Source organism: Oncorhynchus mykiss, chromosome 17 (assembly GCF_013265735.2).
Source record: "Oncorhynchus mykiss isolate Arlee chromosome 17, USDA_OmykA_1.1, whole genome shotgun sequence".
Lineage (NCBI taxonomy): Eukaryota > Metazoa > Chordata > Actinopteri > Salmoniformes > Salmonidae > Oncorhynchus > Oncorhynchus mykiss.
This window is the reverse complement of record NC_048581.1, coordinates 50,026,817-50,050,245: the sequence shown is the minus strand read 5'-3', so window position 1 is coordinate 50,050,245 and position 23,429 is coordinate 50,026,817. Positions and strand designations below refer to the sequence as shown.

General features: G+C 43.2%; 1 protein-coding gene and 1 long non-coding RNA gene across 2 annotated transcripts; both read left to right on the top strand.

Moving 5' to 3' along the window:
* Positions 1-745: 745 nt before the first annotated feature.
* On the top strand, positions 746-1,372 carry LOC110494994. The gene is made up of 4 exons (XR_002469368.2): positions 746-832; positions 995-1,013; positions 1,124-1,155; positions 1,267-1,372. It is a non-coding gene; the product is annotated as an uncharacterized LOC110494994 (long non-coding RNA).
* Positions 1,373-14,728: 13,356 nt separating this feature from the next.
* On the top strand, positions 14,729-22,147 carry LOC118936468. The gene is made up of 6 exons (XM_036948216.1): positions 14,729-14,920; positions 15,255-15,281; positions 17,866-18,153; positions 18,424-18,705; positions 21,246-21,530; positions 21,810-22,147. The coding sequence occupies exons 1-6, from the start codon at positions 14,863-14,865 to the stop codon at positions 21,980-21,982; spliced, it is 1,113 nt and encodes a 370-aa protein (XP_036804111.1). The 5' UTR covers positions 14,729-14,862; the 3' UTR covers positions 21,983-22,147.
* The last annotated feature ends 1,282 nt before the right edge of the window (positions 22,148-23,429 follow it).

Here is a 23,429-nt window from a genome sequence, read left to right as displayed (position 1 = left end):
GTTGATCTTGGATTGATTAAATCATCCCATTAAGATACTTTATTGTATAACCAGATCTAATGACTTTGCTTTGCACCAGATTTGACTGTTAATCCTACTTTGACAACTGACACACCAAAGAGTCCAACTGAAAGTGAGAATGGCCGCACGATGTTTGTTTATTGGTGTTTACTAGTTGTGATGTGTGTTAACTGTTAACAAACTGTCTCTATCTTGCATGTCTCTATCTTGCTCCGCCGGGGAAGTCCCATTTGTTCTCTTATTTAGTGCTTAAACAGACAAGTTATATTTGCAAGATTTAGCTTATTCAAAATTCATCATTAATTCATCATTAACGTTTGTTTCATGCATGTGACCAACCAATACCTCACAAGGCTTCTTCTCTCCAAGCTGAGACCTTGAAACTGAGACACCCCTTTCAGTTTTCAAAACAATGTTCTTGGCGCACTGCCAAATTGCTTATACTGATAGTGATGATTCCTCCCAGTCACGATCAATCAGTCAGTTGCATGGACCCAGTCCAATTGGTTATTAGAAAAGCACAAACATAACATTTTCCTTCACAGACTCAAATGTAAAACGCTTAGCTGACTAGCTGTCTTTTCTCACATATATGAAAACAGAAACGTTTACCAAGACTAATAATAAAGTGGTATTCTAACACCGGTCTACCATTGAAGTATTTACATTTGGATTAAGAGCTAATGACCTCTCCTGATGTCATCATGTCACCAAACAGAGGTGCAATTATGGCAGACAGCAGTGGGTATGGCTTCTGGAGTGGGCGTGTTCTTGATGGGATTGACAGCTGTCTATCTCTGCAGGAGGACCAGTGAGTACTTCTGATTCTGCATAACAAATAACTTGCAAACATTTTCCTTCTCATATTAATGTAAGTGCCTTTGACATGGTTTCATCTTTCAACTCCTTTTGGTGATATTGTGTAGTGTAGGCTATATTCAAAATCAATCATTTAGTCTAATTTGTTTTTCAGAGAAAACCAATTCTCAGAGGTAAGAATTCCCTTGTGAATACGATGCAGATTGTATCAACCTTTAGTTCTGTATTGTCCATGATGAGATGTTCTTACCACAACCTTCTTATATACTTTTATGTTGTACAGACCTACAGCCAGACAGGATGATCACAGCCAATGTATGTTCCAAACAAAATACATCAAACACTGCACACACTACTAACACAACTACACACATGCATGAACAAACAACAAATTCTAATTTAAGTTGTATTTATTTTCTGTTGTAGGTGATTTGGTGATGGGAGCTATGAGCAGTGCAGGCATGTTGGATTCAAGGGATGCTGGGATCTGTTCTCTCATCACCTCTGTACCGTCCACGTTTTTGCCCTCGGGTGAGTTTGTAACATAATGTCTTCTGTCCCCACCCCCCCCCCCCCACACACACAGACACACAGACACACAACCTCTTACTTTGTCTCTCTCCGTGAGATGCAGGTCCTGTGCAGGTATCTGCAAATGAAGATGTAAGTACAGCAAAAATAATAGCCTTGGATATAGATACATACTTGTTTTCGTAGGAACAGACAGACAGTCTGAGGGATAATAAGGATCTTTCTCTCTCTCTTTCCTCCAGGCTGATTCAGAGAATGCAGGGGTCTACAGCCTGATCACTTCTGTACCATCCACATCTTTACCATTAGGTTTGTCTATTTAACTCTGTCCCAATGTTTCATATGTCAGGCTTTATATAGGACTCAAAGTTGTTTAGGCTTGGATGTTGGTCTGAGGTAGTCATATCAGTAAGCATGTATGTGTATAAGTTATACATAAGATAATGTGTTAGAGCATGAGAATAGAGCTGTACGTCTACAGGATGGTTTGAGTCAGGAGGAGAAGTGACTTGTGTGTGTGTGTGCGCACATACTGACTCACTCACTCACTCACTCAGGCATCCTTCTGTGTTGTACAGGTCCTTTTGAAGAAAATGGAAGGTCATCTGAAAACGTCAATGTAAGTTCAGAATCACCCACTGTGTTTGGTGATTGTGAACGACTCTCAGTTTCAGATTGATGTTACATCCTTTTAAATTACATTACATTTACAGTACTGTAGAATTAAAGGACTGAAGTTAAACTGTCTGTTTCTTTTCTCTAGTCTGATACGTACCACATATACAGCTCAATCCCCGACAGACCAGCAACCTCAGCCCAGCCAGATGGGTTTTACAGTCTTCTGCAGACACACTGAAACTACACCACTGGCTCTCTGTATGTCTCACATAAATATTGTTTCTTTCAGGATGTCCTTTATTTATCACACATCATGTTACTGTAAATAAGTATCTAAAACATCTACTACAGTACCGTTTCTATTTATAAGTAACATTCAGTAAGCAGCCGCTAGAGGCCCCTCCCCCTCCAAAAGCAACCGTAGGATAGTAGAATACACAACGTGCAGTTTCGAAATGTGGTTCTACATCAGAAGTTTTTCTCTTGTTATTTCAGTCACTGACAGTCACTCAATTATCCCATGTCAGCTAAGATTTTATAGATTGCTAGGCAAGTAATCTAGCCAGCTATCTAAGTCTTGTAGTAATTGTCAGGTGCGTGAATGAGGACCCAAAAGCGAATTAACAAAACAGAGTTTCTTTAATGACGAAACACATGTAGGCTCAGATGGACAGGCAGATTCCGACAGGACAGGACAAGGTTAGATGAACTGGCAGATTCCGACAGGACAGGACAAGGTTGTAGCAAACACGACGATAGTCTGGTTCAGGCATGAGAAACACAAACGAGAATCCGACAAAGACAGAAGCAGAAACAGAGAGAGATATAGAGACCTAATCAGAGGGAAAAGGGGAACAGGTGGGAAAAGGGGTGAACGAGGTAGTTAGAGAAGACAAGGAACAGCTGGGGGAAAGAGGGGAAGAAAAGGTAACCAAATACGACCAGCAGAGGGAGACAGGGTGAAGAGAAAGAACAGGAACAAGACACAACATGACAATACATGACAGTACCCCCCCACTCACCGAGCGCCTCCTGGCGCACTCGAGGAGGAAACCTGGCGGCAACGGAGGAAATCATCGATCAGCGAACGGTCCAGCACGTCCCGAGAGGGAACCCAACTCCTTTCCTCAGGACCGTACCCCTCCCAATCCACTAGGTACTGATGACCACGGCCCCGAGGACGCATGTCCAAAATCTTACGGACCCTGTAGATAGGTGCGCCCTCGACAAGGATGGGGGGGGGGGGGGAGACGAGCGGGAGCGCGAAGAACAGGCCTAACACAGGAGACATGGAAGACCGGGTGGACGCGACGAAGATATCGCGGAAGAAGAAGTCGCACTGCGACAGGATTAATGATCTGAGAAATACGGAACGGACCAATGAACCGCGGGGTCAGCTTGCGAGAAGCTGTCTTAAGGGGAAGGTTCTGAGTGGAGAGCCAAACTCTCTGACCGCGACAATATCTAGGACTCTTAGTTCTACGCTTAATAGCGGCTCTCACAGTCTGCCCCCTATAACGGCAAAGTGCAGACCTGACCCTCTTCCAGGTGCGCTCGCAACGTTGGACAAAAGCCTGAGCGGAGGGGACAATGGACTCGGCGAACTGAGACGAGAACAGCGGAGGCTGGTACCCGAGGCTACTCTGAAAAGGAGATAGCCCGGTCGCAGACGAAGGAAGCGAGTTGTGGGCGTATTCTGCCCAGGGGAGCTGTTCTGACCAAGACGCAGGGTTACGAAAAGAAAGACTGCGTAAGATGCGACCAATAGTCTGATTGGCCCGTTCTGCTTGACCGTTAGACTAGGGGTGAAAGCCGGAAGAGAGACTGACGGAAGCCCCAATCAAACGGCAAAACTCCCTCCAAAATTGAGACGTGAATTGCGGACCCCTGTCCGAAACGACGTCTGACGGAAGGCCATGAATTCTGAAAACATTCTCGATGATGATTTGTGCCGTCTCTTTAGCAGAAGGAAGCTTAGCAAGGGGAATAAAATGAGCCGCCTTAGAGAACCTATCGACAACCGTAAGAATAACAGTCTTCCCCGCTGACGAAGGCAGTCCGGTGATAAAATCTAAGGCGATGTGAGACCACGGTCGAGAGGGAATGGGAAGCGGCCTGAGACGGCCGGCAGGAGGGGAGTTACCGGACTTAGTCTGCGCGCAGACCGAACAAGCAGCCACGAAACGACGCGTGTCATGCTCCCGGGTGGGCCACCAAAAACGCTGGCGAATGGAAGCAAGCGTACCCCGAACGCCAGGGTGGCCGGCTAACTTGGCAGAGTGAGCCCACTGAAGAACGGCCAGACGAGTAGGAACGGGAACGAAAAGAAGGTTCCTAGGACAAGCGCGCGGCGACGCAGTGTGAGTGAGTGCTTGCTTTACCTGCCTCTCAATTCCCCAGACAGTCAACCCGACAACACGCCCCTCAGGGAGAATCCCCTCGGGGTCAGTGGAGGCTACTGAAGAACTGAAGAGACAAGATAAAGCATCAGGCTTGGTGTTCTTAGAGCCCGGACGATAAGAAATCACGAACTCGAAACGAGCGAAAAACAGCGCCCAACGAGCCTGACGCGCATTAAGTCGTTTGGCAGAACGGATGTACTCAAGGTTCCTATGGTCAGTCCAAACGACAAAAGGAACGGTCGCCCCCTCCAACCACTGTCGCCATTCGCCTAGGGCTAAGCGGATGGCGAGCAGTTCGCGGTTTCCCACATCATAGTTACGTTCCGACGGCGACAGGCGATGAGAAAAATACGCGCAAGGGTGGACCTTGTCGTCAGAGAGGGAGCGCTGAGAAAGGATAGCTCCCACGCCCACCTCTGACGCGTCAACCTCGACAACGAACTGTCTAGAGACGTCAGGTGTAACAAGGATAGGTGCGGAAGTAAAACGATTCTTGAGGAGATCGAAAGCTCCCTGGGCGGAAACGGACCACTTAAAGCACGTCTTGACAGAAGTAAGGGCTGTGAGAGGAGCTGCCACCTGACCGAAATTACGGATGAAACGACGATAGAAGTTCGCGAAGCCGAGAAAGCGCTGCAGTTCGACGCGTGACTTAGGAACGGGCCAATCAATGACAGCTTGGACCTTAGCGGGATCCATCTTAATGCCTTCAGCGGAAATAACAGAACCGAGAAATGTGACGGAGGAGGCATGAAAAGTGCACTTCTCAGCCTTCACAAAAAGACAATTCTCTAAAAGGCGCTGGAGGACACGTCGAACGTGCTGAACATGAATCTGGAGTGACGGTGAAAAAATCAGGATATCGTCAAGGTAAACGAAAACAAAGATGTTCAGCATGTCACTCAGGACGTCATTGACTAATGCCTGAAAGACAGCTGGAGCGTTAGCGAGGCCGAATGGAAGAACCCGGTATTCAAAGTGCCCTAACGGAGTGTTAAATGCCGTCTTCCACTCGTCCCCCTCCCTGATGCGCATGAGATGGTAAGCGTTACGAAGGTCCAACTTAGTGAAAAACCTGGCTCCCTGCAGGATCTCGAAGGCTGAAGACATAAGAGGAAGCGGATAACGATTCTTCACTGTTATGTCATTCAGCCCTCGATAATCTATGCAGGGACGCAGAGACCCGTCCTTCTTCTTGACAAAAAAAAAACCCCGCTCCGGCGGGAGAGGAGGAGGGGACTATGGTACCGGCGTCAAGAGCTACAGACAAATAATCTTCGAGAGCCTTACGTTCGGGAGCCGACAGAGAGTATAGTCTACCCCGGGGGGGAGTGGTTCCCGGAAGGAGATCAATACTACAATCATACGACCGGTGTGGAGGAAGAGAGGTGGCCCTGGACCGACTGAACACCGTGCGCAGATCGTGATATTCCTCCGGCACCCCTGTCAAATCACCAGGCTCCTCCTGTGAAGAAGAGACAGAGGAAACAGGAGGGATAGCAGACATTAAACATTTCACATGACAAGAGACGTTCCAGGAGAGGATAGAATTACTAGACCAATTAATAGAAGGATTATGACAAACTAGCCAGGGATGGCCCAAAACAACAGGTGTAAAAGGTGAACAAAAAATCAAAAAAGAAATGGTTTCGCTATGATTACCAGAGACAGTGAGGGTTAAAGGTAGCGTCTCACGCTGAATCCTGGGGAGAGGACTACCATCCAAAGCGAACAAGGCCGTGGGCTCCCTTAACTGTCTGAGAGGAATGTAATGTTCCCGAGCCCAGGTCTCGTCCATAAAACAGCCCTCCGCCCCAGAGTCTATCAAGGCACTGCAGGAAGCTGACGAACCGGTCCAGCGTAGATGGACCGACAAGGTAGTGCAGGATCTTGAAGGAGAGACAGGAGTAGTAGCGCTCACCAGTAGCCCTCCGCTTACTGATGAGCTCTGGCTTTTACTGGACATGAAGTGACAAAATGACCAGCGGAACCGCAATAGAGACAGAGGCGGTTGGTGATTCTCCGTTCCCTCTCTTTAGTCGAGATGCGGATACCTCCCAGCTGCATAGGCTCAGCACCCGAGCCGGCAGAGGAAGATGGTAGTGATGCGGAGAGGGGGGCAACGGAGAACGCGAGCTCCTTTCCACGAGCTCGGTGACGAAGATCAACCCGTCGCTCTATGCGAATAGCGAGTTCAATCAAGGAATCCACGCTGGAAGGAACCTCCCGGGAGAGAATCTCATCCTTTACCTCCGCGCGGAGACCCTCCAGAAAACGAGCGAGCAAAGCCGGCTCGTTCCAGTCACTGGAGGCAGCAAGAGTGCGAAACTCAATAGAGTAGTCTGTTATGGATCGATTACCTTGACATAGGGAAGACAGGACCCTGGAAGCTTCCTCCCCAAAAACAGATCGATCAAAAACCTGTATCATCTCCTCCTTAAAGTCCTGATACTGGTTAGTACACTCAGCCCTTGCCTCCCAGATTGCCGTGCCCCACTCACGAGCCCGTCCAGTAAGGAGAGATATGACGTAGGCGATACGAGCAGTGCTCCTGGAGTAAGTGTTGGGCTGGAGAGAAAACACAATATCACACTGGGTGAGGAACGAGCGGCATTCAGTGGGCTCCCCAGAGTAACACGGCGGGTTATTGATTCTGGGCTCCGGAGATTCGAAAGCCCTGGAAGTGGCCGGTGGATCGAGGCGGAGATGGTGAACCTGTTCTGTGAGGTTGGAGACTTGGGCGGCCAGGGTCTCAACGGCATGTCGAGCAGCAGACAATTCCTGCTCGTGTCTGCCTAGCATCGCTCCCTGGATCTCGACGGCTGAGTGGAGAGGATCCGAAGTCGCTGGGTCCATTCTTGGTCGGATTCTTCTGTCAGGTGCGTGAATGAGGACCCAAAAGCGAATTAACAAAACAGAGTTTCTTTAATGACGAAACACATGTAGGCTCAGATGGACAGTCAGATTCCGACAGGACAGGACAAGGTTAGATGAACTGGCAGATTCCGACAGGACAGGACAAGGTTGCAGCAAACACGACGATAGTCTGGTTCAGGCATGAGAAACACAAACGAGAATCCGACAAAGACAGAAGCAGAAACAGAGAGAGATATAGAGACCTAATCAGAGGGAAAAAGGGAACAGGTGGGAAAAGGGGTGAACGAGGTAGTTAGAGAAGACAAGGAACAGCTGGGGGAAAGAGGGGAAGAAAAGGTAACCAAATACGACCAGCAGAGGGAGACAGGGTGAAGAGAAAGAACAGGAACAAGACACAACATGACAATACATGACAGTAATGGTCCCATTCCTGCCCAGGGGCCCTGACTTCCACGGGGCCCCCAATAATTTTGTTAGTCACTCTCACTCAGATATCAAATGAACATGGCATAAGTCATGGCAAAATGTGTGGAATTGCAGGAAATGAGCTTTAAACTGAATTTTATTATTTCAACGACAATGGCACAACGTGATGAATTTCAGGAAATTTGCTTAATAACTGCAAAGTTCTCTCCGCCCCATGGCAAAATGAGTAGAATTGCAGGACAAAAACTTTAAAGCTCCAAATGTTTCTCTCCGCCGCCATGAGCGGGGCCACTAAAATGTTTTGTCGGTGAGGTGGGCAAATCTCGCTTAGGGCCCTCAAAATGATTGGAACTGCCGTAATTTCCTGTATCACACATTGACACCTGGCCTGGATTTTGGAGGGGTCCGGGACATACTCCCCTTTAAATATTTTTAAGTAAATGCCCAAGTAAATATATACTGTATTTATATATATTCTGTCATCTGTGTGATGTCTCCTTCCATAACGGTTTGATACAGTTTACTAAATAAAATATATTTGTGATCAAAATCGATAGATACAGACAATTAAAAATAAATAAATAAATATATAACATATTCACACAATGCAAAAAAACAGGTAAATAGGAAATTAAAAGAATATAAGTCATTAAGATCCAAAGTGGTATTGCTAAGAAATTTTTCTTGGTGAAATTCATCTTGTGTTGAAATAAGCTTATAATATAAACCAGATGCACCCCAAAAAATCTGGGGGAAAAGTCTAATGTTATTTGAACAATTTTTGCGGCAAAGGTTATCAAACCCCAAAAGCCTGATCTTATAGCAAAAGTAGTGATATTGATATTGCCCACATACGTTGTTACAAGCTACAAAATATAACATTTCGGTTTTAAAAATGTTTACATTGTTGGCAACATCAGATCATCAAAACTGAAAAATATAGATTTCCAAATGCTATTCAAATCTCCAAATGTCTCCATGTTCACATGTTAACTTGTTGTTTTCCAAATTCCCAGTTGAATTTCAACTTACTCAGCACCTCAGTCCCTCCTTCAATGTGCAGTATTGTAGACACATTCTAGCCTTGAAGTCCAATGACTGCGGAGTGGTTTAGATGTAAATGGTGTGAGAACACAACTTCATTAAAAAATGTTTCAGTTAATATGAGCTTACATTCTGTTTCGATGCACACTTGAGCCCAGCGGTCAGGATGGTCGATTATGCTATGGGGGATGGCTTTGTTTGTTGAAAAGGGGTGGCTCCCCGCTCACCTCCCATATACACTGTACACACTGTACATAGATCTTTCTATTGTGTTATTGACTGTACGTTTGTTGATGTGTAACTCTGTGTTGTAGTTTTTGTCGCACTGCTTTGCTTTATCTTGGCCAGGTCGCAGTTGTAAATGAGAACTTGTTCTGAACTGGCCTACCTGGTTAAATAAATGTGAAATAAAATAAAATAAAAAATAAATCCCTCTTCTATACAGTTGGGAGAACAAGTATTTGACAAACTGCAGATTTTGCAGGTTTTCCTACTTACAAAGCATGTAGAAGTCTGTCATTTTTTATCATAGGTACACTTCAACTGTGAGAGACGGAATCTAAAACAAAAATCCAGAAAATCACATTGTATGATATTTACAGTGCCTTGCGAAAGTATTCGACCCCCTTGAACTTTGCGACCTTTTGCCACATTTCAGGCTTCAAACATAAAGATATAAAACTGTATTTTTTTGTGAAGAATCAACAACAAGTGGGACACAATCATGAAGTGGAACGACATTTATTGGATATTTCAAACTTTTTTAACAAATCAAAAACTGAAAAATTGGGCGTGCAAAATTATTCAGCCCCCTTAAGTTAATACTTTGTAGCGCCACCTTTTGCTGCGATTACAGCTGTAAGTCGCTTGGGGTGTGTCTCTAACAGTTTTGCACATCGAGAGACTGAATTTTTTTCCCATTCCTCCTTGCAAAACAGCTCGAGCTCAGTGAGGTTGGATGGAGAGCATTTGTGAACAGCAGTTTTCAGTTATTTCCACAGATTCTCGATTGGATTCAGGTCTGGACTTTGACTTGGCCATTCTAACACCTGGATATGTTTATTTTTTAACCATTCCATTGTAGATTTTGCTTTATGTTTTGGATCATTGTCTTGTTGGAAGACAAATCTCTGTCCCAGTCTCAGGTCTTTTGCAGACTCCATCAGGTTTTCTTCCAGAATAGTCCTGTATTTGGCTCCATCCATCTTCCCATCAATTTTAACCATCTTCCCTGTCCCTGCAGAAGAAAAGCAGGCCCAAACCATGATGCTGCCACCACCATGTTTGACAGTGGGGATGGTTTGTTCAGGGTGATGAGCTGTGTTGCTTTTACGCCAAACATAACGTTTTGCATTGTTGCCAAAAAGTTCAATTTTGGTTTCATCTGACCAGAGCACCTTCTTCCACATGTTTGGTGTGTCTCCCAGGTGGCTTGTGGCAAACTTTAAACGACACTTTTTATGGATATCTTTAAGAAATGGCTTTCTTCTTGCCACTCTTCCATAAAGGCCAGATTTGTGCAATATACGACTGATTGTTGTCCTATGGACAGAGTCTCCCACCTCAGCTGTAGATCTCTGCAGTTCATCCAGAGTGATCATGGGCCTCTTGGCTGCATCTCTGATCAGTCTTCTCCTTGTATGAGCTGAAAGTTTAGGGGGACGGCCAGGTCTTGGTAGATTTGCAGTGGTCTGATACTCCTTCCATTTCAATATTATCGCTTGCACAGTGCTCCTTGGGATGTTTAAAGCTTGGGAAATATTTTTGTATCCAAATCCGGCTTTAAACTTCTTCACAACAGTATCTCGGACCTGCCTGGTGTGTTCCTTGTTCTTCATGATGCTCGCTGCGCTTTTAACGGACCTCTGAGACTATCACAGTGCAGGTGCATTTATACGAAGACTTGATTACACACAGGTGGATTGTATTTATCATCATTAGTCATTTAGGTCAACATTGGATCATTCAGAGATCCTCACTGAACTTCTGGAGAGAGTTTACTGCACTGAAAGTAAAGGGGCTGAATAATTTTGCACGCCCAATTTTTCAGTTTTTGATTTGTTAAAAAAGTTTGAAATATCCAATAAATGTCGTTCCACTTCATGATTGTGTCCCACTTGTTGTTGATTCTTCACAAAAAAATACAGTTTTATATCTTTATGTTTGAAGCCTGAAATGTGGCAAAAGGTCGCAAAGTTCAAGGGGGCTGAATACTTTCGCAAGGCACTGTATATATATATATATATATATATATATATATATATATATATATATATATATATATATATATATATATATATATATATTATATATAAACTTGCATCTGTGAATCATTAAACATCTTTACAAAGCCTTAGCTACCACCAACACTTCTCTACAGGAAAAGTGGAGATTACATTTTACAGCAGCTAGGTCTACACTTAAATGCCACAAACAAGTAGTACAAAAAAACTGCTTTATTTAAAAACATACAAAGTGGATAAAAGGAGTGCAGTCACTCTGCTGCTGCCCTCTTGCCTCTTGCCTCTTGCCTGCGCTCTTGCCTCATTTCCCTGTGGTTTTAACTTCATCACCCTCTGCAGGCTTCTGGAAAGCTTTGGCATTTTTCACCCTTCTTGGCTGCCCCTTCACCCTTGCTAGTCTTCTGTGCTTTGGGTTGATCCTCAGCTGTCCCCTATGCCCCTTTGTCCTCTTTGACTTGAGCTTCTTAGCAGGGGCCACCTTGGAAGCAGATGCTTTTGCAGACTTCCTGAGTTTTCATCCTGAACGATGAAAATGACAGGTTTGCAATGCTTCTGGTTTGTGGTAGCATTTAAAATTGAGATTCAATTTGAGATTCAATTCAACCATGGTAAAGCCCAAATAGGGAACAGTACCCATGACAAAAGTGTAAAAAAAAGTCCCTATAAGCCAAAACCACTTGAACAATGCCAATAGTCAGAACATAACTGAAACCACACTTGCCTCTGAAGGTTTCTCCTTCTGCTTTTTGGCTGTAACCTTTTTCTTCTCAGCTTCTAGAGACAAGAGTTAGTGATGTGTGTGTATGCATGTGTAACGGATGTGAAACGCTAGCTTAGTGAGCGGTGGTGCGCGCTAAATAGTGTTTCAATCGGTGACGTCACTTGCTCTGAGACCTTGAAGTAGTAGTTCCCCCGCTGCTTTTGTGGAGCGATGGGTAACGATGCTTCGTGGGTGACTGTTGATGATGTGTGCAGAGGGTCCCTGGATCGTGCCCGGGTATGGGCGAGTCATAGACCCAATGAGGAGATGTTAAATGTCCTCCATTGCAATGGGTGTAGCTCAATAACAATGATCCCATACAATTGGGAAGATTATAGGGTGATGTCTAAATCCTAGAAGTGATGAGCACAATCAATTCAGTGGATTCAGTTTACCGGCTTCCTTGTCCTTAGTCTTCTTGGCTCCAACCTTGGCAGCCTTTGGAGACTTCTCCACATTGGGATCAGTGTCGTCAGTGGCCTTTGGCTTGGGCTACTTGACCCTACCCCTGACTGCCAGCTGGCAAGGGAGAGTGATCACACGTTGAGCTACATTATATTAAACAGCAAGCCCATGTTCAATATGTTTGTCATATAATGTTGACTTATCTAATAAACACACCACTTTATATTCAAAACTGGTACCATGAAGTTTGGCTCATTTGGCAGGTAAGCTACTATCACATTCAGAAAATAAAGTCCATTCACCTTGGATCACATTATTCTTGATTTAATTACTTGGGTTAACAAAGCCTAGTTGCCACAAGGAGCCTATTGAAGTAACTGTCCAGTGGAGATCTCACTTTAAAAAAAATGTATATTCTGTTAATTTGTACCCAAATAATGTTGTGGACTCATCCGGTATAGTGATGTTATGTTTGATGCCTGAGCTCTGAGGTATGCGTTGAAATCGCAGTGTGCCGATGCCCATATCACCTTATCACAAGCATGTGATCAATGACGTCAAAAGCTTTGTTTCGTCGAACAACCACCTGATTGGTAAAAGACAAAAAGGCTACACTGCACACACACTATGGGGTGTGGGACATAATCTATAATAATTTGGCTGCTCTAAATTCGATGACCAACAGGTGGCACTAGTGTGCACTCGATCAAAGCCTTGAGTAATTAACCTATTTCAGACAATTAGCTGGAAAATCTCAACGCTCCAGGAAGCTTTGTTTCCCCATCAGGATTAATGAAGCCCCTGGGCCCAGAAGGCAGAAAAAAGGTCAGAAATGTATACATACATTTTACAGTACATATTAGATATGTAGTATATATTTTTTTTACTGCAACCGCAAACCACAGAAGGATTCAGGAGCCTGCTCTCAATGAGTGTAGACAGCTTCCTACTGCCAATCAGATGGGGGAGGAGAGGTTTGGGTAAATGGGAGGCCCTGCCTTGATTGGGTAACTGAAAAAATAAACTGAATAATAACTAAATGTGACTGGTCAACTATGTGAGTCAGGGGCTGGGCCCAAGAGGCAAAAAAACAAATGAATTATTTTTTAACCAACCATGTTCTCAATGTTCAAAATACACCAGAGAACATATTTAGCCACAGAGGATCAATAGCTTCTCAAAAATAACTGGATTAAATTTTATCACAAGAGCATGCAGGTAACTGCCAAAATAAAGAAAACGCCAACAAAGTGTGTTAAAAAGGGTGTTTGGCCTCCATCAGCTGCAAGAACAGCTTCAATACGCCTTGGCATAAATTCTAGAAATTGATCTAAACCATGGCAGGAAAACGCATCCCACACACTATAAACTTTGTCCATCAGTTATTCAAATGTTTCCTTTATTTTGGTAGTTACTGGTTGCCTACAGTCTGGAAGACTGCAATTTGGGCAGCATGCATGCCAAATGTACAGCTTGTTGTGTTGTGGCCATAGACATAATACATCGATTTTTGGATCCTCTTATCCTGGCATTTTGAGTGGAAACTCATGGGTACACTAGCAATGGCTGCCAGTTCTGATTTGAACTGGAACTGGCATCCATGGATGATATGTAGTTGGTTGCAGCTGTCTGTTTGCTGTCTGTGCGCCGTTTGCTATCGAGTTGATGTCCTCACCAATACTCCGCCCTCGATTCCTATTTTCAGGGTCTTGCGTGTCATGTACTTCAACCTCATCAGGTCCACAGATGGATATTTCTCTGTTATGAAGCCGAAAATGGCCTGCGATGAGACGATTCGAGAGTCCAACTCCTTCAGCGCTTCATTAACCAACACCATCGTGGGTGGATGAAGAGGGGGTTTTCGTGCAAGAGCACCAGCTTTGCTGGTTTCTAACAATGAAATTGACAAATCTATCAACCGTAATCTGACCAAATAGACGTTACTTCTTCCGCGGTTGCTGCTTTTTTTTAGGTGGCATGATCAAACGGTTAATATCAAAGTTAGGCTATATGAAAACGTTAGTTTAAAAATAGCAACTGCATTCTCAGCCTACACAGGTTCAATGTTATGCACTTCAAGCAAAGCACGCGGTTTATCTGAACGGGCGTGGAAATGTAGGTACCAGTCAGAGCATTAAAGGTAAACTGATCAGTCCGAGTAGTGTGAACTCGTTTTTTCTTCTCTCCTCCGTTCCTTCCTTCCTTCCATCCTTTCCTTTACTGCGCTTATCAGTTTACTTTTACTGCTCTGGCATGTTATTAAACGTGACTCACCAAACATAAATTAAATATGAAAACCCTTCTACATTTTAGAGATTCTAAAACTTTCAACCACAAATGCAGGGTTTTTGTAGTTAAACATTGTGCAGCTGTTAAAAACTTAAAACAAAAGGTCTAAGATAAATATTTTTCTCAGAAAGACAAGTTAGCTTGTTGGTTTTAGAAATTGAATTGCCTGCAATAATGATACAAAATACAATTTGTTGAAGACAGGTAGCTTTAGAACCTAAAAATAATTACAGATGAATGATTCTGAATGTTCAGCCTCCTCCTCTGCAACATGACATTAGCCCACAGTTGCCATATGAGACATCTGTGGTTTTCCTGTGAACAAGCTCCACATCTGCTTTTCTATTGAAACATTTAATCTTTGTCCCAGTCACTGCCACCATCTTCTGTGAAGTCAGACTAACAGTATGTATGTAGCTGTCTAAAAATGACATTGTTCATCCCTGATATGGCTGGTCGTCTGTTTTTGCTCATCCTCCTTTTCGGTGAGTTATTTTTCCTTCCATCTGTTTGTGCTTCAGGATATTCCATTCTTCTTTCCCCTCTTTTAGTCTTTTACTTTAGGAACTCTTAATATTTCAACATGTTATGGATATAATAAGTGTGTCTTATTCCATTGATCATCCTATTGATTTCTATTTCTCTGTCATTATTTTACATGTCGTACAGATAAGAATGACCACTGCTTGATAACATGGCTGTGAATGCATTACAGACTGTTCTGCTTCGCCAGCTTGTGTAAAGTGTTCCCATCTCATGTTTTCTTATTTTTCATAATGTCAAAAAGACCATGATAATGACCCATTGTGTTATGTCTAGATACCTTCCAGTTCCTCAAAGCCAAAGGTCAGTATCATTATTATGAATTTAAAGCTGCAATATGTAACTTTTTGGGCTACCAGACAAAACAACGGGTTACCAAAATATTCAAATAATGATTGACATATTTTCAATAATAACGTTATTTTGATTCATTTATTCATACGATTTCATCCTTCCACGAGATGCTGTATACACTGGCTATACAAAACATCAACATGACATAGACTAACCAGGAATATCCAGGTGAAAGTTATGATCCCTTATTAATGTCACTTGTTAAAGCCACTTAAATCAGTAAATAGATGAAGGGGAGGAGACAGGTTAAAGACATGGATTGTGTATGTGTGCCATTCAGAGGGGAAAGGGCAAGACACAATATTTAAGTGCCTTTGAACCGGGTATGGTAGAAGGTGCCAGAACTGCATCAGTGCTGGGTTTTTCACGCTCAACAGTTTACTGTGTGTATCAAGAATGGTCCACCACCCTAAGGACATCCTGCCAACTTGACACAACTGTGGGAAGGATTGAAGTCAAAATTGGTCATCACCCCTGTGGAATGCATTCTACACATTGTATAATCCATGCCCCGACTGTTTGGTATATTCAGTGTATTCCTGACACAAATCTAGGGTTGGTACCCAAGCCAGCTGGTCGATCCATAATGGCTGTCAACGTTCTTATTCCTTGCTTGCTAGCTAACACTGTTAACACTGTCACGTCAAACAGTGCAGCCAGAATAACAGCAAAGAAGCTGTATTTGCATTTCTTTAAGCTGTTTTCTATATATTTTGGGGGGGGGATACATCCATAACAATGAGCTAATGACTCGATGTGAGATTTCGCCTGGCATAGAAAATGTGCTCTCTCTCCAGGACATTATTCAGTGGAGCTAGCCCACTACAGTACACAGTTAACATAATCACTTCAAACTGAAGCTGGAATGACAGTAAACTAGCTGCATTTCCTGTTTTTCTATTGGCATTTCTTTGAATATATCCATAAAAATGATACTGATTCATGATTTTGACTGGCTAAGAAAAGCTGCCAGACTGTCTCATCCCGACACATTCGTTCATTACTATGTGACAGCTGGAGATGATCAAAATTCAATATTGAAACAATGTTGCAAATGTCGGAGACACAAGGTGAATACAAATCTACACTGTTGAAAAACAAATGCCAGACTAAAATAAATGGGATATAATATCTAAATGCTTTTTACAGTAGAGATCAAGTTTATAAATTGCCTGGTGATGTCTGGTTGTCTGATGGAATAGTGAATAGACTATTTTTTTGTGTTTGCAAACGTTGTGCGCATCGCCCTCCTGCGGCAACGTTTGCAAACACAAAAAAATGGTCTATTCACCATTCCATTTGACTGCTCAATCCACTATGGTGACAGAACGGAATGCCAACAAAAAAAAGCCTCTATTTACATGTTGCATAAGAGTGCATCTCACACTACTTTTGGATTACAATTGGAGTTTAAGGCTCGTATGAATGACCTGCTTAATATAATGTTTGTGTCATCATTGTAAATCAACTGCATTATACTTAAAAATAACATACTTCAACCAGTAAAATGTCTCTTTTGCTACATCCTATGGCCATGTCAGTGAGTGTTTAGCATTCTAGCTAACAACTTGATGCATCCAAAATAGTTATTTTACAAAGATCACAACCAAAATATAATCTTAGTGACTGTTCAAGCAAGAATCAACACATCATTGTCAGGGTAGGAGAGCCCCCCAAAAGTTATTTTGTTTAGAAGTAATAAAAACTAAATCTAGGCTATGTTGAATGGGCGCAGATGGAGTGGCTTTCTTACTGCAGCCAAGAGTCACGCGCATCTGTACGTGACGTCAGTGTGTCGTTCACTGGAAAGTATGGAACACCATCTGGGTCTTTGCATTTCAAAAAAGATACACGTGAAATAACACTGTTTGATGCATCAAATAACAATATTTGAAGGGTCAAATCAGCTTGTTGACCAATCAGGACCTGGATATGACTGTACGTCACATAATCATTTAACACGTTTGTTACTATTTTACGTAGTTATTACAGATTGATTACACTATCACTTGTATTTCATATGTCACAGTGATTCACTGATATGTGTGATGCTGGTAAAGTTTGGTATTGTGCACCTGCCGCTGCAGCACAAGCGCAGACACACCTCCCCAAGCTCTGGGACAGTTCTGGTCAGATAGAAATCCATCACTTCCGTTGTTTGGCTGTGCCCATTTAGCAACGTTCCAAAATGAGCATATGTCCTGGTGGAAGGATGTAAATAAAACACATTTACTCAGAACAATAATACGTCTTGAATGAAAGACATTTCGTTAATCTTTAGTTTAAATGTTGGCAACCGTTTTACAAAAGCCAAATGGCCATCAAAGCCGAGGATTATTGTGTGATAACTCCCTCCTAAGGGCTGTTCCTGGCACAGGCTCTCATTGTTTATTTATTACAATGTCTGAATTGTTTTTCTCTTTCAAACTCATATAATATTACGTGGTACATTATCTGTATTAGTCATTAAACATTGAAAATGAATTTATAATTCAATTTAAAAAGACACTCCATCATCCCTCTGATCTCACAGATCCTCCTCAGCCCAGTCTAACAGTGATTCCTGCAGTCATCAAAGAGAGAGACTCAGTTCAGCTGAACTGTCAGACTCCTCCATCTGTCTCTGAGTGTTACTTCAAAATAGAGGGGAAAGTAGAATTCACCCTTCCATCACCCTGTCAACACACACTCACAGGAACACTACTGGTGAGGTGGACAGGTCAGAGTTCACCAGCTGAGGTCAAAATACAATGTCAGTACAATGCTAAAAGTTCACAGTTTAGATCCATATACAGTGAGTCTTCAACAGTCACAATTCAGGGTAAGAAGACTATTTGAATGGTTGTAAACAATGTACTGTTGTGCCATCATTACCATGTTCCTCTTGTGATATGTTATCATACTGTGTGTTGTCATAAACTGTTACATGAAGCAATCAGGCAATATATTATATCTCCTTAATTTCCCATACTGTCGCTGCATAAAGTAATTGACTCAAGATCCTTAAGTCTGAAATAACAAGGAGGGATTAGACTATCAATACATTTCTCAAAACCACTAAATGCTAAATGTGTAATCCCCCTATTCACAGACATTCCTCAGCTGACAGTGAGTTCTACAGTCATCAGAGAAACAGAATCAGTTCAGCTGAGTTGTGAGACTCCTCCATCTCTCCCTGTGTCTCACTGTTACTTCTACATAGAGGGGAGGAAGAATCTTCCAGACTCATCCTGTACTCAGACACTCACAGGAACAGAGCTGCTCAAGAGGGCAGATCAAACGTTTCCAGATGTGGTCAAAGTGATGTGTTACTATGCTGTAGGGAGGTCTCACACATCTCCTTTTAGTGACCCTGTCTCAGTCACTGTTCAGGGTAAGTAGGTGGTTTAAACAATGATACACTTCACTGTTATACCGTATTAATTATGCTCGTTCTGAAAATGAGATCTGTCGTATTTCTTAAACGTCTTCATTTCACATAATGATAGGAATTACTGTACTTTGTACAAGCATAAATTCTGACATAGTTGAACATTTTATTCATGGATTTTCCATACTGTTAGTATGTATGGATTACCTGTAATGTTTTTTAATATTAACTTTCAAAGAGACCCACCTGCTGAAATCAAACTGAGATGTTTTTACACAGTAGAAACTCACTATCCATCGATGCAAAGTGGTTCTGTCTCTCTTACTATACTTGGTAAGAAATGCTAAATTCAGATTGTCTTAAATGATTCTGTTTAAATCACAATCTCATCCAATGTCATTTCAAAATAGTTGTTTTGACAAATCTTTGAAAGGTATATATCAAAAGTAGAGTTCTAAGATGACATGGCAAACAACCACCGAGAGGCCAAAGTACAATCAAAGGTTCTTTATAAACTCAGTTTACACAGTAATACACAGTATCACTACGACCCTATTAGAAACTTATAAATAGGCTGGGATTGAGGGCAATATGTTAACTAGAAGCAATGAGCCAAAATAACACTGCAGTTGATTCCCGATCGGTGGCCAATGTTCATTCTGGTCTCTCCGAGCCGGGTTTGTTCGTATGGTTCTACCCGAACAGGGTTCTTCCTCCAGAGCAGGGATCGTTCGTCTATGGCTGGTCTGGTAGTCGATTGCTGGTTTGGTGTTCAATGGTAGGTCGCCTTCTTTCCCTCTCTCCTCACCGGCATGGTTGAGTGGTAAAGTTCGGTGTAGCCTTTCAGATGCGTCAGGCGTGTCCCCCGTGTCTGTAGTCGTGGGAGACAGAAAACATACAATTAGAGCATGTACTGGCCAACATTTGGGGTCACACTCACACATTCGAAACAAGCACTTTCCTTAAGTAGTGCTGTAGAGAGCTTTGTGATTTGTGTCTTTCCTACAGCAGGGATCCAGGGAGAGGAGCAGCGAGTCGGTTGAAAGGTCCCTGGCTCAGCTCCTTTTAACTCTAGTTCTGGGGCGTGTTTAGCAATGAGTTTGGGGAGGGAGGCGCTGATAGAGAATTGGCAACAGCTGTCTCAATGTCACTTTAGTCCATGATAATCTGTGGAATCACAGCACACCATACAAGCAAGCAAAATAGTCCATGCGATTCAATTTGATTTCACACGTGAGAATGTAAGGAATTAAGTGAAAGGTAATCGTTGTAAACACACAGCACACATTATTAAATGGCACTCATAAATAGGAATGATATCAAATAAGACATGCTGATACGTAATATAAAGAGAATGGCAGGCTCTCGTGAGTAAGAGTCAGTGTCAATTGTGACATATAAACTCAGCAAAAAAAAAATGTCCCTTATTCAGGACCATGTCTTTCAAAGATAATTCGTAAAATTCCAAATAACTTGCAGATCTTCATTGTAAAGGGTTTAAACACTGTTTCCCATGCTTGTTCAATGAACCATACACAATTAATGAACATGCACCTGTGGAACGGTCGTTAAGACACTAACAGCTTACAGACGTTAGGCAATTAAGGTCACAGTTATGAAAACTTAGGACACTAAAGAGGCCTTTCTACTGACTCGGAAAAACACCAAAAGAAACATGCCCAATGTCCCTGCTCATCTGCGTGAACGTGCCTTAGTCATGCTGCAAGGAGGCATGAGGACTGCAGATGTGGCCAGTGCAAAAAATTGCAATGTCCGTTCTGTTAGACGCCTAAGTCAGCGCTACAGGGAGACAGGACGGACAGCTGATCATCCTTGCAGTGGTTGTTACACGTGGTCAGAACATCCAAACATCACACCTGCGGGACAGGTACAGGATGGCAACAACAACTACCTGAGTAACACCAGGAACGCGCAATCCCTCCACCAGTGCTCAGACTGTCCGTAATGGGCTGAGAGAGGCCAGACTGAGGGCAGACATCACTGGCAACAATGTTACCTATGGACACAAACCCACCGTCGCTGGACCAGACAGGACTGGCAAAAAGTGCTCTTCACTGACGAGTCGCTGTTTTGTCTTTATCGTGAAGGAACGAGCGTAACACAGAGGCCTGTACTCTGGAGCAGGAACATTTTGGTGGTGGGGGGTCCGTCATGGTCTGGGGCGGTGTGTCACAGCATCATCGGACTGAGCTTGTTGTCATTGCAGGCAATTGCAACGCTGTGCCTTACAGGGAAGTTACAGGGAGTCTTCCTCAACACAATCTGGAATATTTTTATGTATGTTGTAATAATTCATTACTTAAAACAATATATACTTCACATACTATCATTAAATGAAGGAATGGACCTTATTATCAAAATCCTTTAGTGTAAATAACATGAAGATAAATGTTTTTAGGCATTAAATGTTGATAGATTTACTTGATTTTATAATAGACATATTTAAATCCAATTGAATGGTTGTTAGTACATTTCTCAAAACAAACAAACATTTGAAATACTCCTCTCTTCTGATCTTACAGGCCCTCCTCTTCCCAGGTTGACGGTGAGCCCTGCAGTCATCAGAGAGAGAGACTCAGTTCAGCTGAGCTGTGAGACTCCTCCATCCGTCTCCGTGTCTCAGTGTTATCTCTTCACTGAGAAGGGACACCATAAACCATCCTGTCGTCAGACACTCACAGGGACTGAGCTCCTCTCGTGGTCAGATCAACGTTCACCTGCTGTGGTCAACGTGAGATGTTACTACTACGCTATTGGTAGTTCTTCCCCATCCTCTCACAGTGACCCTGGCTCAGTAACTGTCCAAGGTAAGCAGGTTATTTACATCATTGTGAACGTGACCCTCCTATTACATATTACCATATTCTGAGATTCAATCAGCAACAATACACTAACCTGCAACAATATAATTCTGATTTCAAAGACAATGTTTCACAAAATGATTTACTGTCTTTTTACAATCTAGAAGTCATTTGTGTGATGAGTCATGTTCTTGAAATGCTCACGTCTGTTACACATGAAGATTTTATGTACATAGTAATCTGTTGAATATGAGATTGACATACTATTTCCCTCTGAACTCACAGTCCCTCCTCAGCTGACAGTGAGTCCTGAAGTCATCAGGGATACGGACACAGTTCAGCTGAGATGTCACACTTCTCAATCTACCTCTGAGTCTCAGTGTTACTTCTACATAGAGGAAAGACAACATCTCCAACATACCACATCAGCAGTCACTCACAGGGACCAAGCTTCTTGAATGGGCAGGTCATGGTCCAAACACCAAGGTCAACATGATATGTATCTACTATGCTGTAGAGGTGTCTATCTACTCTCCTTCCAGTGACCCTGTCTCTGTCACTCTCCTGGGTAAGCAGGGTATTATTATACCCCAGTGTTTTTCTATTCTGGTCCAAGATTAACACACCAGATTATTTTATATATTTATATAATATACATTTTAAATCCTGACTGAAGAGATGATTTTTAGATTTTAGGGTTTATTGTAATTTATTTTTATTTTATTTTACCCCTTTTTCTCCCCAATTTCGTGGTATCCAATTGTTGTAGTAGCTACTATCTTGTCTCATCGCTACAACTCCCGTACGGGCTCGGGAGAGACGAAGGTTGAAAGTCATGCGTCCTCCGATACACAACCCAACCAAGCCGCACTGCTTCTTAACACAGCGCACATCCAACCCGGAAGCCAGCCGCACCAATGTGTCGGAGGAAACACTGTGCACCTGGCCACCTTGGTTAGCGCACACTGCGCCCAGCCCGCCACAGGAGTCGCTGGTGCGCGACCCCTACCGACCAAGCCCTCCCTAACCCGGGCGACGCTAGGCCAATTGTGCAGTCGCCCCACGGACCTCCCGGTCGCGGCCGGTTACGACAGAGCCTGGGCGCGAACCCAGGGACTCTGATGGCACAGCTGGCGCTGCAGTACAGCGCCCTTAACTACTGCGCCACCCAGGAGGCCCCTAGGGTTTATTATTTCATCCGATGTATTTTAGCAAACTGTTGATTCTGATACAGACCTCCCTCAGCCCAGGCTGACAGTGAGTTCTACAGTCAACAGAGAGAGAGACTCAGTTCAGCTGAGCTGTGACTCTCCTCCATCTGGCTCTGTGTCTCAGTGTTTCTTCTACACAGAGGTGAAAAATCCTAAACCCTCACCCTGTACGAGGTCACTCACGGGGGCTGAGCTGCTCTCGTGGGCAGGTGAACGTTTACCTGCTGAGGTCAAACTGAGATGTTTTTACACAGTAGAGACTCACTATCCATCGATGCACAGTCATCCTGTGCCTATCACTATTCTTGGTAAAAATAGTATTATTATTATGAATACACTGATCTGATTGGCTCACTGTAATCAGATTGGAATATGTAATGTCATGCTAACATATACAGACTCTTTAGTTCTTACTATTTTCGTTATCTGGTAAAGAAAGAGGTGTGTATTCTCATTAACCTACAGTATGGACAGTTATTGATGTGTCCTCCTCACAGGTAAACTGCAGAAACCAGACATTAGTGTCAATGACGAATCTTCTCATGACATCACTATTGCCTGTGTACTTCCTGAGTCTGTCAGTGATGGTCATAGCTGTAACCTGTACACTGGATACCAGCCTCAGGCCTACAAAGAGGCTTGGGTGAGGAGATTTAACGCAGCATCATCCAAACTATTCTGTACCTTCAGTGTT